Here is an 18,082-nt window from a genome sequence, read left to right as displayed (position 1 = left end):
CTGGGTTGCTTGCTTGCCGACATTTCATAATACAACTAGGGAACATCATCAGTGCTATATTGATGACTGATGATGTTCCCTAGTCTTCAAGAAAACAACCCAGCTCAGAGAGCACCAGGGACCCCAGATTTTCCTCCCAGCGTCTACCTGTAGACCCTGTCACACCCATCTACCCAAGAATGAGTTTGTGTTATCCACACCCCACTTGGCCGGCATTGGGACCCTCCCCTCTACTGACACAACACCTTGGCCTTCAGAATCTGCTCCATATTGGAGGCCACGTCGTCGAGTTCTAGCTTCAGCTCGCTCTTCTCCTTCTCCAGCTTCTGTTTCACCCGCTGCAGGTTGTCGATCTGCTCGCCCAGCTCCGCCACGGAATCCGCGTGCTTCTTGCGCAAGGTGGCCGCCGTGGCCTCGTGCTGCAGCGTGGCCTCTTCCAAGTCGCGTCGCATCTTCTGGAACTCGGCCTCGCGCTTCTTGTTCAGCTCGATCTGCACCGAGTTGGCTCCTCCGGCCTCCTCCAGGCGCTCGCTGATCTCTTCCAGTTCTCGTGAAAGGTCCGAGCGCTGTTTCTCCACCTTGGCACGAGCCGCGCGTTCCGCCTCCATCTCCTCTTCCAGCTCCTCGATCCGTGCCTGAACAGTGGGAAAAAGATAAATCGCTAGATTCTTCAATCTTCTAGATCAGGGCTCCCCAGCCCACCCACCCCCGAGCTGCAGACCAATACCGGTCCGTGGCCTGTTAGGAACCGGTAGACGCAGGTGAAGGTGAGTGCCAGGTGAGCAAGCGGGGCTAACAGCTTCATCTGTGCATGCACAGGGTCTAGTTTGCATGCAAAACCATCCACCACCCCAGTGGTGAGATTCAATTTTTTTTACTACTGGTTCTGAGGGTGTGGTCAGGTGGGTGTGACCAGGTGGTCACGTGATTAGGTGGGTGTGGCTATGCGGTGGTTTTTCCTCCACATAGATTTCTTGCTTTCTAACTAATCTTTTTTTAAAAAAAAAACAAATTTTATTGATTTTACAATTAAAACAGACCAACAACACATACATAAATGTAACAGAGAAAAAGAAAAGAAGAAAGGAAGAAGAAAATAGAAAGAAAAAGATAGAAAACAATCAAAAACATTTTCATATTCAACAGTTTGTGAGACCTCCTTTTTATCCTTATTTTATGCCATATACACGGTTAATCCTTACATATATCCGTATATCGCTACTACGGTTCTATCCTATCCTCTTTTGCCTTTTAGTGTGAAGTCTATCTTTGGTCTATCCATTTGTACCAGCAGTTCCAGCTGTTGTAGTATGTTGAAGTGTCTTTATTTTTTAACGCCAAGGTTAATTTGTCCATTTCTGCACAACTTGAAATTTTTTGAATGATCATCTCCTCTGATGGAACATGAGGCTGCTTCCAACATTGTACAAAAGCCAATAGCTGCTATCAAAATATCTACTATTATATATTTCACTTTTTTGGTATATACTTTCCCTAATAGAAAGGACTCTGGTTTGAATTCGATATGTTCTCTTGTCATTTCCTCCAGCCAATTTCTGATTTTCTGCCAATATTTTTGAACTTCTGTACACAACCACACTTTCTAGCTAATCTAAATCGCGCAGCACAACTGATCATTGGAAATACTGGTTCGGGAGAACCAGTAGCATTTTTTACTACCGGTTCACCTGAACCGGGTCAAACCGGTAGAATACCACCACTGCACCACCCCCTATCCTTGATAACAGACCCTGTGCATAATCTTGGGGTTCTCCTGAACTCATGACTCCTGCTCGAAGAGCAGGTGGCGGTCGTGGCCAGAAGGGCCTTTGCACAACTGTAGGTTGTACGCTAGTTACGCCCTTTCCTGGACCAGCAATCCCTACTCACGGTCACTCATGCCCTAGTCCAGGGGTGTCAAACTCACATCGTCGTCATATGACATATTGTGACTTTTTCGCCTTCGCTAAACCGGGGGTGAGTGTGGTCAATGCGTATAGCGTATCTGGCCCACGAGCCGCGAGTTTATCACCCCTGCCCTAGTCATTTCCTGCCTTGACTATTGCAACGTGCTCTACCTAGGGCTGCTCCAGTCGGTGCAAAAATGCAGCGGTCCGTGTGGTTTTGTGCAGATCTTGGTGTGTCCACAGGTATCCCCTGTGGGAGTTGCATTTATTGCCGATTTGCTTTAAGGTGCAATTCAAGGTGATGGTTGTCACCTTCATGGTTTTGGACTAGGTTATCTGAAGGACCATCTCTTGCCGGTCATATCTACCCAACCCACCAAGGAGGCAAGGAATGTTGTGAGTCCCATTCCCTAGGCCTAGAGAGATATACCTGGTGGGACCCAGAAGAAGGACCTTCTCTGTGGTGGCTCCCTCTCTCTGGAACATTAAACTGGCCCTTATTCTTCCGGAAAGCGCTGGAGACCTAGTTATGCCAGATGGCCTGAGAAACCTAAAGTGGGTTGGAGCCCATTAAATGGCTCGTGTGATGTGGTGTCACCAGGGTGGAGGGTTATTATATATGTTATTAATTTATTCTTTGACTATGCTCTTTTATTGGTTTCATTTTTTTATATACGATGTTTTTATATTGAGATTATATTTGCTGGATATGACTCCGCACTGGTGACAAGAAAGGCATCCGGCCAGTAATCGCTCAGCTCCATTCAGTCGCCCAGATTCTTCCCTGCAAGGGATTCTGGAGTCATTAAAAGATGATGAAGATGGTTTTTTTTTATATTCCTGTAAGCTTCCTTGAATATGTGAATAGGCGGCAATATAATTTTTATTAATAAATAAATAAGCTTCACTTCCTGTGATTTAGGAAGGGGCAAAACAGATGGATGGTGCAGAATTTGGGGGAATTTCTCCCTTTCTCTGACCGGAGCATCAAGCAAAAAGTGTTTTTACCTGGAGCTCCTTGAGTTTCTTCTGCAGCTGTGAGGCCAGAGCTTGTTCGTCTTCAATCCTGCTGTTCTGCTGGTTGATATCAAACTCTTTCCTGCCAAAGAGAATTCCGGAAAGTAAAACCCTTCTCCGTAAAATATGGGGAGTCCTCGTCTTATAACAAGCAGTTCATTTAGCGACCAGTACCACGGCACTGAAAAAAGTGACAATTTCTCAGACTTACAACCTTTGCAGCATCCCTGTTGTCTCACCCGTGGTTGAAACTCAGTCGCTTGGCCACAGACTCATACTTACGATGGTTGTGGCGTCCCAGGGGGTTAGCTGGTCCCCTTTTTGTGACCAATGGGGAAGCCAAATTCACGTAACAACCGGGTGATTCGTTTAACGGGGATTCGCTTAACCAATGTGGCAAGAAAGGTCATAAAAAGGTACAAATAATTCGCCTAAGAAATGTCCCGCATAGCAAGAGACATTCTGAGCTCAATTGTGGTCGTATGTTGAGGACTGTCTCTATCCATCCGATCCAAGGGTGTGGTTCAACTGGTGTAACAACCAGTTTAGTGAGCGTGCGTTTGCACCAAAAGTGCACTTTGCACATGCACAGAAGGTTTGCTACTGGCCTGATCCTGCAATCCTGCACTCTGTGTTAAACAGCTGACGCACGGCAATTCACTGTGCTGCCCGAAGCAGCTGAGCTTGAAAACCAGGAAATAAAGGTCAGAATAGAGGCGGGGCAGGTGGGCGGGCCCAGTAGCTGATCGTTGGAGCGAACCGGTTCGCTCATAGATGATCCTCGGAGCTACTGGTTCGACCGAACTGGGCCGGACTGGTAGAATACCACCCATGATCTGCAACTTCTTCAGCTCTGCTCTGTTGCCCAAGTGTCACAGAGTGTCCAGCTTCTCAACCCACCTGGCAGTCTCCACTATGCAAGTAATCCTTGACTTACGGCCATTAGTTTAGCAGGTGTTTCGAGTTACGACGGCACTGGAAAAAAGTGACTTACAACAGGTCCTGGCTCATGATCATTACAACGTCCCTGAGTTCGCAATTATCTGGCCTCCAGCAAGCAAAGTTAATGGGAAAAGCTGCATTTGCTTAACAACTGTGAGATTCCCTTAACAACGCGCCAGCAAAAAAGGTACTATTCTCCGCAGCGTGGTTAAATGGACTCTTTTATCTAAAGAAGAGAATAAATTTCATTTTGTTTCTATTGGGAAATGCCTTCCTGATTTGGGGCATGCGATGGGAAAAAAAAAAGAAATAAAAAATTTGTTTTTGCTGTTTAGATAAGTTTGTTGCTATAGAAATGGCTAGTATATACTGTTGTATAAAAGTAAAAAGTTGAAGTTGTGATGTTATCTTTTACTGTACTAAAGAGGGAAGTCGATGCCTTTTTCTTACCTTTTCCTTCTTTACACCATATTTTCTCTTTCCTTCCTTCCTTCCTTCCTTCCTTCCTTCCTTCCTTCCTTCCTTCCTTCCTTCCTTCCCTACCTTCCTTTCTCTCTCTTTCTTTCTTTTCTTCTCTTTCTCTTCTTTCTTTCTTTCTTTCTTTCTTTCTTTCTTTCTTTCTTTCTTTCTTTCTTTCTTTCTTTCTTTCCTTCCTTCCTTCCTTCCTTCCTTTCTCTCTCTTTCCTTCCTTCCTTTCTCTCTTTCTTTCTTTCCTTCCTTTTTCTTTTTTTTCTTTCCTTCCTTTCTCTCTCTCTTTCCTTTCTTTCTCTCTCTCTTCCTTCCTTCCTTCCTCCTCTCCCCCAGTTTTCTGATTTTTTAAAAAATTTCTCTTTACATTTTATATTTTCATAAACTAATAAAAATGTATATTAAAAAACCAGCCACAGCAAAAAGGTTGTAAAATCAGGCACAGTCATGGGATGCCTCACTTAATGACCACATTGCTTAACAACTGAACTTCCAGGTTCTTTTGTGGTCGTAAGTCAAGGACTACCTAAACTTCTGGACTCTATCTGTATTTCCCCCCCCCCCCCATAAAACTGGGCTACAGAGCTCTATAAACTGGGATTTCTGGATTCCAGGAACAATTAAGTCATTCTCCAGTTTGGACAAGGAAGCAAATGCCTTCCCAACCAGTTAAGGATGACCCAAATTCTGGTGGAATGATGAGAACACTTTTATTTTCATCCTTATTTTGGAGAAAAATATGAAAGCTTTTGCGCTTGGTAATTTTTGTGTGTGCGGGGGGACTCCCTGAGACTCTTGACTGGAGAACCCAAAAGTACAGAGCTGGCTCTTCCTTACTTTTTAATTTTCTCTTCCAGCTGTTGTTTGTCGTTCTCCAAGTCCATGATGTTCTCCTGTGCCAACTTTAAGTCTCCTTCAAGTTTTCTTTTGGACCGTTCGAGATCCATCCGGATTTTCCTCTCCTGTTCCAGAGAACCTTCCAGCTGTTGAGGGGAAGAGAGAGAAGAGAGGAGAGGGAGAGAGAGGAGGGAAGGGAGGCAGTGAGGGAGGGTGGGGGAAAGGAGGGAAGGAAGAAAGAAAGAAGGAAGAAAGGAGGGAGGGAGGGAGGGAGGAAAGAAAGAAAGAAAGAAAGAAAGAAAGAAAGAAAGAAAGAAAGAAAGAAAGAAAGAGGAGGGAGGGAGGAGGGAAGGAAGAAAGGAAGAAGAAAGGAGGGAGGGAGGAAGGAAGGAAGGAAGAAAGAAAGAAAGAAAGAAAGAAAGAAAGAAAGAAAGAAAGAAAGAAAGAGGGAGGAAGGAAGGAAGGGGAAGAAGGGAAGGAAGGAAGGAAGGAAGGAAGGAAGGAAGGAAGAAGGAAGAAAGGAGGGAGGGAAGGAAGGAAGGGGAAGAAGGAAAGAAAAAGAAAGAAAGAAAGAAAGAAAGAAAGAAAGAAAGAAAGAAAGAAAGAAAGAAAGAGGGAGGGAAGGAGGGGAAAGGAGGGAAGGAAGAAAGGAAGAAGGAAGAAAGAAGGGAGGGAAGGAAGGAAGGGGAAGAAGGAAGAAAGGAAGAAAGAAAGAAAGAAAGAAGGAGAGAGAGGGGAAAGGAGGGAAGGAAGAGGAAGAAGGAAGAAAGTAGGGAGGGAGGGAAGGAAGGACGGGAAAGAAGGGAAGGAAGGAAGAAAGAAAGAAAGAAAGAAAGAGAAAGAAAGAGGGAGGGAGGGAGGGGAAAGGAGGGAAGTAAGAAAGGAGGGAGGGAGAGAAGGAAGGAAGGAAAGAAAGAGGGAGGGACGAGGAAAGGAAGGAGCAAAGAAGGGAAGGAAGAAACAAGAGAAGGAAGGAAGGAGGAAAAGAAGGAAAAAAGAGAGAGGAAGGAAGGAAAGGAAAGAAATAAAGAAGGGAAGAGAAGAACGAAAAGAAAGAGAAGGAAGGAAGAAAAGAAGTAGAGAAGGGAAAGAGAGGAAGGAAGGAAAAAGAGAAGAGAAAAGAAGAGGAGAGGTGAAAAGAGAAGAAGATTTTGAATACAAAACCGAATGCCATCAAATTGCCCTCTAAGTATAATCATGGACGGTGGGCCACTCCACAAACCATGCCACCTTCACCCTCTGACTCTTTCTGCATACTCCAGATTTAATATCCCTAGCAATGCATCATCAACCAGCACGAGCCGATATCGAAACATCCCGTAGCTTTTACTTCCCCTCTCTAACTCACTGGCGCATAAAACGAAGACGCCAGGCCTATCCCAAACCTCCAGAAGATGTTCTCTAGATGTTGCCGAGGGCAATTAAGGACGGATGGACATCCCACCCCAGCCAAGGAGTGCAAGGGTCCTAATCTTCCCACAAAGCTGCCCCCGTTGGTTGGTTAAACCTCCATCCAGGTGGACCAAGAACCCGGGTGGCTGGACAGACACCTCCTGCCTCGCCCCACTCACATCGTCCACTTGTTGTTCCAGCTTCATCTTGGCTTTGCTCAGGCTGTTGACTTTGTCTTCTTCAACCTGGAAGTCGTCCAACGCTTGTTGGTGGGCCTCCTGGAGGGATTTCTTCTCCTTGGTCAGTTTGGCGATGATCTCATCCAGACCGGCCATTTCTTCGGTCAGGTTTTTCACCTGAAAAGAGAACCAGTCTGAAGGTACTGTACCGGAGGTGGTATATTCAGCAGGTTCTGACCGGTTCTGGAGAGCCGGTAGCGTAAAATTTTGAGTTTGGAGAGCCAGCAAATCCCACCTCCGACTGACCCCGCCCCCATCTATTCTCCGCCTCCCCAATCCCAGCTGATTGGCTGGGTCTTCTTTGGTCGCCCTGCACAGGAGAACGGAACTGGAAAGCAGGTTAGAGGGGTGGAGAGAGAATGGGGATTTTGCAATAACCTTCCCTTGCCATGCCCACCAAGCCTTCCTCAGCCTCCAGGACTGGCCCAGGTTCTCCCCCACCCACCCCCCAACCTCCTCACTACTGTCTGGCTCTGCTGCCGGCTCTGCTAGCCACCGGCGGGCCGCAACACAACTGTGGTCATAAGTCGAGGACTACCTGTGCTTTCAATGTACCTTGTTCTCCGTGGCATGCTTCTCCTTCTCCACCTTGGCCAAAGTCAACTCCAAGTCATCAATATCTTTCTTGAGTTCCGAACATTCATCTTCCAGCTTCCGCTTCTTGGCAGTCAGTTCGGCGTTCATCTCCTCTTCGTCTTCTATCCTTTCGGTCATCTCTTTCACCTTGGCTTCCAACTGGATCTTGTTCTTGATCAGCTGGTCGCAACGTTCCTCCGCGTCGTTCAGATTGTCTTGTTCCTGGGGAGGAGGGAAGAAGAGAAGAGCCAATAGAAGAGCAGATTCGCAGCTCGAGGGTTGAGCTGTGGTGCTTTCTGAGCTGGGTGATTTTCTAGCACAGGTTTCATGACCCAACTAGGGTATATCATCAGTGCTCGGAGGAGGAGGAAGGAAGAAGGAGGAGGAGAAGGAAGGAGAGGAGGAGAAGGAAGAAGAGTAGAAGGAAGAGGAAGAGGAGGAGAAGGAAGAGGAGAAAGAGGAAGAGGAGGAAGGAAGGAGGAGGAGGAGAAGGAAGAAGAGGATGAGAAGAAAGAGGAAGAGGAGGAGAAGGAAGAGGAGGAAGAGGAAGGAAGGAGGAAGGAAGGAGGAGGAAAAGGAAGAAGAGGAGGAGAAGGAAGAGGAAGAGGAGGAGAGGAGGAGAAGGAAGAGGAAGAGGAGGAGGAGGAAGAGGAGGAAGAGGAGGAGGAGGGAAGGAAGGAGGAGAAGAAGGAAGAAGAGGAGGAGAAGGAAGAGGAGGAGAAGGAAGAGGAAGAGGAGGAGAAGGAAGAGGAAGAAGAGGAAGGAAGAAGGAGGAGGAGAAGGAAGAAGAGGAGGAGAAGGAAGAAGAGGAGGAGAAGGAAGAGGAGGAGAAGGAAGAGGAGGAAGAGGAAGGAAGAAGGAGGAGGAGGAGGAGAAGGAAGGGGAGGAGGAGAAGGAAGAGGAGGAGGAGAAGGAAGAGGAAGAGGAGGAAAAGAAGGAAAAGGTAGATAAAGAGGAGGAGAAGGAAGAGGAGGAAGTGGAGGAGAAGGAGAAGGGCTGTGGAGTTCTTGCTGCTCTCTGAATTTGGTGGTTTCCTTGCAGACCTTTCATGGCCCAACATGGAACATCATCAGTGCTCGGAGGAGGAGGAAGGGGAGGAGGAGAAGGAAGAAGAGGAGGAGAAGGGAGAGGAGAAGGGAGAGGAGGAGGAGGGCTGTGGAGTTCTTGCTGCTCTCTGAATTTGGTGGTTTCCTTGCAGACCTTTCATGGCCCAACATGGAACATCATCAGTGCTCGGAGGAGGAGGAAGGGGAGGAGGAGAAGGAAGAGGAGGAGGAGAAGGGAGAGGAGAAGGGAGAGGAGGAGGAGGGCTGTGGAGTTCTTGCTGCTCTCTGAATTTGGTGGTTTCCTTGCAGACGTTTCATGGCCCAACTAGGGAACATCATCAGTGCTAGAAGTTTGCTCAAATCTCTCTCTCCCTTCTAGCACCGAATGATATAACCTCATTGGGTCATGCGAGGAAGCAACCAACCTGAGAGATTTCCAACTTTTCCATGTAAAGGAAGAACTTCAGAGCAAGGAGAAAAGATGTAAATCTCCGAGTTAAAAGGGAGAATAAAGTAGCCTAAATATACTCACAGCTTGGACTTGCAACTGGAGGTCATTCTTCTCCTGGAGCAATGAAACCATCTTCTCCTCCAGCTCTTTTCTCCGGGTTTCTGACTTCTCCAGAGCTTCCTTCAACCTCCCGAATTCCTCTTTCATCGTCTGTGAAGAATACAAGAGTCACCAATCAATCAATCAATCAATCAATCAAAATAGAGATGGAAAGGACATTGGAGGTCCTTTCTAGAAGTCCAACCCCCTCCTCAAGCAGGAGACTTTATACCATTTCGGACAAATAGCTGTCCAGTCTCTTCTTAAAAACCTCCAGTGAAGAAGCACCTACAACTTCTGGTGGCAAGCAGTTCCACTGGCTGATTTTCTCACTAACGGGAAATTTCTCCTTACTTCCAGGTTGCTTCTCTCCTTGATTAGTTTCCATCTGTTGCTTCTTATCCTACCCACAGGTGCTTTGGAGAATAGCGTGACTCCCTCTTTTCTTTGGGAGCCCCTCAAATATTGGAAGACTGCTATCATGTCACCCCCTAGCCTATCTTTTCATTAGACTAGACATATCCGGTCCCTGCAATCATTTTTATACGCAGGCCTTTAATTATCTTACAGGTAATCCTTGACTTACAATAGTTCATTTAATGACTGCAAAGTTAGAATGGCACTGAAAAATGTGGCTTATGATCATTTTTCAAAGTTACGAGCTTTGCAGCATTCACACGATCAAAATTTAGATGCTTGGTAACTGTTTCTTATTTATGACGGTTCAGTGTCCCGGGGTCATGGGATTCCCCTTTTGCGACCTGCAACCACTGCAAACAAGGTTATAAAAAGGGTCCCACAGTCACCCACGTAATAACTAGCATGAGTTACAACCATATTTCCTGTTAGAAATCCTGTTTATATATAGCACTACAGAGCAAACAAGGAGCACAATCACCATGTGCTTTGCTGCTCAACTGTTTGGAACTGAAACAGGAAACAGGAAACTCTACTTAGAACAAAAGAGCAGAGAGTATATATATCATAGATCCAAACTTGTAAACTACTGTAGTTTTGAACTGAAACAGGAAACTCTACTTAGAACAAAAGAGCAGAGAGTATATATCATAGATCCAAACCTGTAAACTACTGTAGTTGTTGCATGGAAATATATTCCAACAATGAATTCCAACATTTCCGGATTCAATTACAGCTGTAAGTGGAGGATGCCCTGTGTAAATGTACATATAAATGTAACTCTTTTGTATTTTTAAGGTATCATTATGGGGACATTGTTTGCTGCCCAGAGTCAATTCTACGGAGACGGAAAGCTATTAAAAAGAATGAATGAATGAATGAATGAATGAATGAATGAATGAATGAAAGCGGTCACCTGCATTTCTTTCTCAGTTTCCGCGCTCTTCAGCAAAGGTTTGATCTTGAAGAACAGCTTCATCCAAGGCCAGTTTTTTACCCCCATAAAAGCTCGGATGTTGTACTGGATAATGAGCAAAGCATCCCTGGTGGAAGGGACCAAGGAGAATCACACCAAAACTTTTCAGAAAACCCTTTTCTCCCCCCGTCCCATAAAATTCACGCCTCAAAAACCCTCGGAATTTCAAAGCATTCGACTATTGTTGCAATTCAAAGCAGAATGTGAAAAAAAAGACCCCCTTTTTTTTCAGCAGTGGACTCATTTAGGGACCATTCGTGATTACAACGGTGACGAAAAAATAATTTCCTGCCCAACCCTCACATTTACGCCCTTCACAGATCTGTAAAGCAAAAGAAAGCTGGAGAAAAGTCCTAAAGATAATTGTCATTTTCACTCCATAGCTGCTTCGCTTAACGACCATATTGCTGGTCCTTGTTGCTAAACGAGGACTACCGAAATTGTTCCTTTATACTTTATAGGTTATAAGCTACTCAAAGTGGTGGGAAGTTGGGCAGCCTCTAAAATTGAATCAGCCCAAGAAATAAATCGATCAAGGAACATTCCGGAAGGTAAACCTCTAAACGCAACAAGAAATTGGTTGCGATAATAACACACTTTGCATTTCGACTATGCCTTATAAACCGTCAAGGCTGGAGTCACACAGGTGAAGCTTAAAGCCACACTGAAGTGGACTCTTGACATAGGCGAGACTGAAACAGGTGGTCCTTGACTTATAACCATTCATTTAGTGACCATTTGAAGTTACAACAGCGACTTACAACCAGTCCTTACACTTATAACCAATTTGTGTGAGCAGTGGGCTGGCACGTACGTGTATGCGTACACAGCTCAACCAGTGGAGCTATGCAGCATGTGCGTGTGGCCTGCACCGCCACTCATGTGAGTCAGTTTCAGAGGTGGTATTCAGCAGGTTCTGACCGGTTCTGGAGAACCGGTAGCGGAAATTTTGAGTAGTTCGGGGAACCGGCAAATGCCACCTCTGACTGGAGATTTTGCAGTATCATTCCCCTGCCACGCCCACCAAGCCACGCCCACAGAACTGGTAGTAAAAACATTTAAATCCCACCACGGGATGCAGCTAATTTCTTCCGCAGCCCAGTTTTGAAGAGGCTGCGGCCCGGTAGTGGGCCCCGGCCCCGGAGGTCGAGAACCTTTGCTATAGACCAGGGGTGTCAAACTGGATTTCTTCGATGGTCAGTTCAGCATTGTAGTTCTCCTCTGAAGGCCCGCTGGGGGGACAGGGAAGGGTGGGGAGATAGTACGGACGCTTCCTGCAACGCCCTTCTGGCTGAAATTGGGCCACAGGTGTACCGCATGAGAGCCTCCACGTGGCCCGTTTTTGGCCTCCACAGCCTCCTGCAACACTGCTGGCCAAAAACAGGCCGAGGCTCCCCCGCGGCCCATTTCCGGCTTCAACAGCCTCCTGTAGCACTCTGCTGGCCGAAAACGGGCCACGGGGGAGCCTCCCCCGGTGCCCCATTTGGGCCAGCAGAGACACTACAGGCGAGTCCTTTGATATTCCGACGGCGTTTAAGAAGAGGGTCTTCCTCATCTATTGACCCTTGTCCTTCTCCAGTTGAGGTCACCCTCCGTAACCTCAGGCTTCTTCTCGCGGGCTCACCTCCGCTCCATGATCTTCCGGAACTCAATGCGCATGAGTTGGCCCTCGCCCGGCTTGGATGCGGGTGATAATCCTGGACAGCCGTTCATCACGCAGCTCCTCCAGTTGACCCAGGAGCCCTGCCTTGAAAAACACCTGTGGGATGGGAAGAGATGGCTTTGGGTTTTGTTCGATTCGCAAAATTTAGAACAAAAATAAAATAAAATAAGCAATGTAAAAGGAAAACGTGGTTGCAAGATCCACTTGTCCAACAGATTTCTGTTTTGGTGGTCGTTTGCGCGACGGTGACTTTGAAACAGGATTTTTTTCTCCAGCTTGGCCATTTGAGGAGGTGGTGGACTTCAAGTCCCAGGATTCTCATGCAGGCTGGAGAATTCTGGGAGTCGAAGTCCACAGAGCTTCAAGTTGCCAAGGTTGAGTAACCCTACTTTAAACTAAAAACAAAATGTTTTAGCTTAAAGTCCCCCAAAAGGTAAGTCTCCTTTAAAGTCACTTGCAGATTCCCTTCCTTCCTTCCCTCCCTCCTCTCTCTCTCTTCTTCATACCATTCTCCCTTCCTTCTCCTCCCTCTCCTTCCTTCCTTCCTTCCTTCCTTCCTCCCTCCCTCCCTCCCTCCCGCCCTCCCTTTTCTTCCTCTTTCTTCATTCCATCTCCCTCCCTCTTCCTCTCTCTCCTTCTCCTCCTTCCCTCTCTCTCTCTCCTTCTTTCTCTCCCTCCCTCCATCCCATTCTCTTCCCTCCCTCCTTCTCCTTTCTTCCTTCCCTTTCTTCATCCCATTCTCTTCCCTCCCTCCCTTCTTCTTTCCTCCCTCCCTCCCTTCTTCCTTCCTCCCTCCCTCCCCATTTTCCCTCCTTCTCCTCCTTCCCACCCACCCTCGCTCCCCCTTTCTTCCCTCTCTTTCCTCCTTTCCCTCCCTCTCTCTTTTCTTCCTTCATCCCAATCTCTCCCCTCCTCTTCCCTCCCTCCCTTCTCCTTTCTTCCCTCCCTTTCTTCATCCCATTCTCCTCCCTCTCTCCCTCCTTCATCCCTTCCTCTCTCCCTCCCCATTCTCCCTCCATCTCCTCCCACCCTTCCTCCCTCTCTTTCCTTCCTTCCTTCCTTCCTTCCTTCCTTCCTTCCTTCATCCTTTCTCCCCCACTTCTCATCCCTCCTTTCCTGTTGTAAGTTGAGGACTATGGGAAAAGGGATTTGCTCGCCTCACCTTGGTGTGTCCAAATTTGTACTGGTTGTGGTCAATGTCCAGCGAGCTTAGAAGTTTCTCAGCCCCCTTCCGGCTGTCGATGAACTGACCCTCCGGAATGGCTGCTGGGTTTAGGATCCGGTACCTGGCGAGAAAGGAAAAATTAGGCTGTATTCTTTTGCTAAAGGTTAACTGAGATTTCACCAGAAAGAGAAGTAGCCAAATGCTTGCGGGGTTCTCGCCCCAAAACCTACTGCTTAACCATTTCAGCATCCGGTAGAGCGTACAGTTGCTCCTCGACTTACAACCAACACTAAACAAGGCACTTGTTAATAGCCATCATAACAGCAATAGATTTTAGGCTCCTATATCAACCTTCTTTCCAGACCTCTCCGAGTGGTTTACAGATTCAGCATCTTGGCCTCCCATCAGTCTGGGTCCTCGTTTTACCAACCTCGGAAGGACGGAAAGCCGAGTTGACTTTAAGCTGGTCAGGATCAAACTGCTGGCAGTGGGCAGAGTCAGCCTGCAATACCGCATTCTGACCACTCTGCCACTATGGCATCTTAAGCGAGATGAACCTGATTTCATGATGCCTATTTATGCTTAACAGTTAATAAGCGAATCATGGGGTTGTTAAGCAAATCATGGGGTTGTTAAGCAAATCATGGGGTTGTTAAATGAATCAAACTCCCACCGCCCTGACTTTGCTTGTTGCAAAGGTTGCAGATGGCAGTGGCATTTTTCTGGGACATTGTAAACATGTCAGTTGCCAAGCCCTGAATACTGTTTGTGTGCCCGTGGGGATGCTGACACAGTCATAAGTGCGAGGACTGGTTGTAAGTCCCTTCCCCCCCAGTCCCATTGTAACTTCAGACACTCAAGAAAGGAACGGTTGTAAGTTGAGGACCACCGATATAGGAATAGATTGCCGCTGACCTCTGGGAGGGTTTGTCAACTCTGTAGTCTATAAAGTTTTCATCTCCTGGTGGTCTCCCATCCAAACCTGGCCCTGCTTGCTTTCTAAGGACAGAATGGCTGCTGCCATTTGTTGCTACCATTACAGTAAGAGACAGAATAACAGAGTTATAACAGAGTCTAGCCCCCTCAGGCAGGAAACCCTAATACCATTTCGGACAAATGGCTGTCCAATCTCTTCTTAAAACCTTCCAGTGTTGGAGCGTTTTGCAACTTCTGTTGGCAAATCATCCCACTGATTAATTGTCAGGAAATTTCTCTTTCGTTCTAAGTTGCTTCTCTCCTTGTTTAATTTCCCTCCAATTGCTTCTTTGGGGGCAAGGCCTTAGATATTGGAAGACTGCTATCCTGTCTCCCCTGGGTCCTTCTTTTCATTAAACTAGACATACCCAATTCCTGCAACTGTTCTCCGTATGTTTTAGTCCTGTAATTATATTATCCAGCTTTGGTCACCATACTATAAAAAAGAGGTTGAGACTCTAGAAAGAGGACAGAGAAGAGAAACCAGGATGATAAGGGGACTTGAGGCTAAAACATACAATGAACGGTTACAGGACCTGGCTAGTCTAGTGAAGAGAAGGACCAGGGGAGACAGGATAGTAGTCTTCCAATATTTGAGGGGCTGCCACAGGGAGGAAGGAGGGGGTCAGGGGTGGGATTCAAATTTTTTAACAACCGGTTCTGTGGGCATGGCTTAGGTGGTGGGCATAGCTTGGTGGTCATGTGACTGGATGGGCATGGCTTGTTAGTCATGTGACTGGATGGGTGTGGCTAACTCAACATCACTCACATCGAGGCACGCATCTCCTCGCCTGGCCTCTCATGACTGTGGGAATGCTGCAACAGTCGTAAGTGTGAAAAATGGTGATAAGTCACTTTTTTCAGTGCCATTGTAACTTTGAATGGTGACTCCACACATCAAAGTACCAGCAAAGGAGGGGGAAAAAAATCTCCAGAGACAGGAAGTCCAGTCCTGCCAAGAATGTAATAAGGGTTAACGGAGAGGCAGTTTGTGTAAGCAACACCAGAATGTTTCCTTCTTGCCTTCCTTACAGGATTAGGCCAGTAATTTCTTCTAACAACAGGTTCTCCGAACTGCTTAGAATGTTAATAACCGGTTCTAGCAAATAGGTGCAAACTGGTAGAATCCCACCCCTGGAGGGGGTCAAACTATTTTCCAAGGCACCGAAGGCCAGATAAGGAGCAATGGATGGAAACTGAACAAGGAGAGATTCAGCCTGGAAATAAGGAGAAATTCTTGATAGCGAGGACAATTAACCAATGGAACAGAAGTTTCCTTCGGAAATTGTGGGCGCTTCATCCTCTTTCGAGAAGAGCCTGGACTGCCATCTGTCAGAAACGGTGTAGGGTCTCCTGCTTGGGCGGCGGGTTGGACTAGATGACCTACAAGGTTCCTTCTGACTCTGTTGACCTGTTATTATTATTTTCTGTATCTCTGAACTCTTTGCAGAGTCTCAACATCTTTTTTTCACACCGTGGCGACCAAAAACCAGATGCCGTATTCCAAGTGCGGCCTGGCCAATAAAGCGGCATTATTAACGCTTCACGCAATCTTGATTCTCTGCCTCTGTTTGGCAGTGCGAAGTGACCCTCCCAACGCTCAAGGAGTGGGAATCACCTTTGCCTGAAATCCCCGTAGAGGATCCGGTTGGGGAATCCTTTCCGGCAGATCCGTATTCCCTCCAGAACGCCGTTGCAACGTAACTGGTGCATGACCAAGGGGTTGTCCATCACACCTGAGGAAGAAAACGAGAGGCAGAGAGTAAATGAAAAGTAAGAATACTATCCTCCCCTCAGAAAAATGCATCCTAGGCCCACTCTCTGGATTCACACAACCGCACTAAACCTACAGGGCATAAACACACACACACACGCACACACACAAATGATGGGTTTGTGTATCAGAAAGTGGATTTACGCTCAAGAAATGAAAGAATATGGATTATGCAACCTGTTGTAACGGAAAGGTAGCCCTCCTACTTACCACCACAACCGAGCCCAAGATTTCCGTTGCTAAAGCGAGGCATTGTTAACTGAGTTTCGGCCCATTTTAGGACCTTTCTTGCCATGGTCGTTAAGTGAATCACTGCCATTCTTAAGTTAGGGATATGGTCGTTAAGTGAATCTGGCTCCCCCCCAATTGAGCTTGCTGGTCAGAACGTCGCAAAAAGGGATCATATGACCCCGTCACAAATATGAGTCAGTTGCCAAGTGGCTGAATTGTGAGATGCTGCCATGGCCGTAAGTGTGAAGAACGGTCATAAGTTGCTTTTTTCAGCGCTGCTGTAACTTTGAGCAGCCACTAAATGAATGGTTGCTATTTGAGGACTACCTGTACTCCAGCCGGGAGCAATTCTGCAGTTCACCCTCTCTAGAGATCTCATGCAGCTAGTCCTCAGCTTACACTGGTTCACTTAGTGATCGTTCAAACTGACAATGGCGCTGAAAGAAAAGTGACAGGACCATTTTTTCACACTTACGACCGTGGCGCCATCCTCCTGGTCTAGTTATCCGAGTTCATGCACTTGGCAACTGACTCGTAGTTATGACTGTCGCACTGCCCCGGGGATCAGGGGATTCCCCTTTTGCGACCTTCTGATGAGTAAAAGTCAACGGGGAAGCCAGATTCACTTAACGACCATGTGACTCGCTTAACACCTGTGATTCACTTCATCACAGCGGCAAGAAAGGTCGCAAAACGAGGCAACTGAACAGATGCCTGACTTAGGACCGTAAGTTGTGGGTTCAGTTGGGGTCGTAAGTTGAGGACTGGCTGTGATTTCCGTGCCGGATGTCGCCTTTCCCCCTTGCCGTAAAATGCATCTGATACGTGCATTTTTTCCCGCCTTGAATTTTGCAGAAGGATCGGCTGCTTCCTAAGGCTGAGAAAAGCGACGGCATCAGCTTGTCTGCAAAGGAGTTGCTATCTCTGGCAGCAAGGTTGATGCCATGTGTGTGTGTGTGTGTGTGTGTGTGTGTGTGTGTGTGTGTGTGTGTGTGTGTAATTTGGGTCCATGCTCTGACCCTTGACCCCTTAACTTCCGGGAAGAAAAGAAGAAAGCACTTCCTTTTTTCCGTTTCCTTCCTGGCTGAAGGAATCTTGCGTGCGAGAGCTTCCCAGGCTGAACGCCTGGCTGCCCCACCCCGCTCAGCGGATCCCTTTGGTTCCCCCACTGGGATTACCGGGGGCCTTTCGCTCGTTGGGGATGAGGCACCGCACGAAATGAGGGTGGGTGGTCTTGAGGTTGGCCATCAACTTGTTGAGGTTCTCCTGCCAGAAGAAAAGATGGAACAGATCAGGCGGAGAGAGGAGGAGAGCAGAGATAGAGGGAGGAAGGGAGGAAGGAGGGAAGGAGAAAGGAAAAGAGGAGAGAGAGAAGGAACAGAGGGAGGGAGGAGAGAGGAAGGAAGGATAAAGGAGGAGAGAGAACAGGAACAAAGGGAGAAGAGAGGAAGGAAGGAAGGAAGGAAGGAAGGAAGGAAGGAAGGAAGGAAGGAAGGAAGGAAGGAAGGAAGGAAGGAAGGAAGGAGGAGAGAGAGAAGGAACAGGGAGGGAGAAGAGAGGAAGGAAGGATGGAAGGAGAAAGGAGGAGAGAGAACAGGAACAAAGGGAGAAGAGAGGAAGGAAGGAAGGAAGGAAGGAAGGAAGGAAGGAAGGAAGGAAGGAAGGAAGGAAGGAAGGAAGGTCGGAAGGAAGGAAGGAAGGAAGGAAGGAAGGAAGAAAGGAGAAAGGAGGAGAGAGAGAAGGAACAGAGGGAGGGAGAAGAGAGGAAGGAAGGAAGGATAAAGGAGGGAGAGAACAGGAACAAAGGGAGAAGAGAGGAAGGAAGGAAGGAGAAAGGAGGAGAGAGAGAAGGAACAGTGGGAGGGAGAAGAGAGGAAGGAAGGATGGAAGGAGAAAGGAGGAGAGAG

The 18,082-nt window shown here is 47.3% G+C and overlaps 1 protein-coding gene across 1 annotated transcript in view; it reads right to left on the bottom strand.

Annotated features, from left to right (window-relative positions):
• Nucleotides 1-18,082, bottom strand: part of LOC113448748 (myosin-6) — a 65,104-nt gene that overhangs the window by 15,392 nt on the left and 31,630 nt on the right. The window contains 12 exon segments of the mRNA XM_087918189.1: nt 246-635; nt 2,916-3,006; nt 5,172-5,317; nt 6,743-6,919; nt 7,358-7,600; nt 8,957-9,085; nt 10,308-10,434; nt 11,992-12,042; nt 12,044-12,126; nt 13,193-13,316; nt 15,789-15,906; nt 17,354-17,441. Of these exon segments, the coding sequence (XP_087774315.1) occupies nt 246-635; nt 2,916-3,006; nt 5,172-5,317; nt 6,743-6,919; nt 7,358-7,600; nt 8,957-9,085; nt 10,308-10,434; nt 11,992-12,042; nt 12,044-12,126; nt 13,193-13,316; nt 15,789-15,906; nt 17,354-17,441 (1,767 nt within the window).

The sequence above is a fragment of the Pseudonaja textilis genome, chromosome Z (genome assembly GCF_049901715.1).
Source record: "Pseudonaja textilis isolate UNSWEBS1 chromosome Z, rPseTex1.2, whole genome shotgun sequence".
In the NCBI taxonomy this organism is placed as follows: domain Eukaryota; kingdom Metazoa; phylum Chordata; class Lepidosauria; order Squamata; family Elapidae; genus Pseudonaja; species Pseudonaja textilis.
This window is presented reverse-complemented; position numbering and strand designations above follow the sequence as displayed.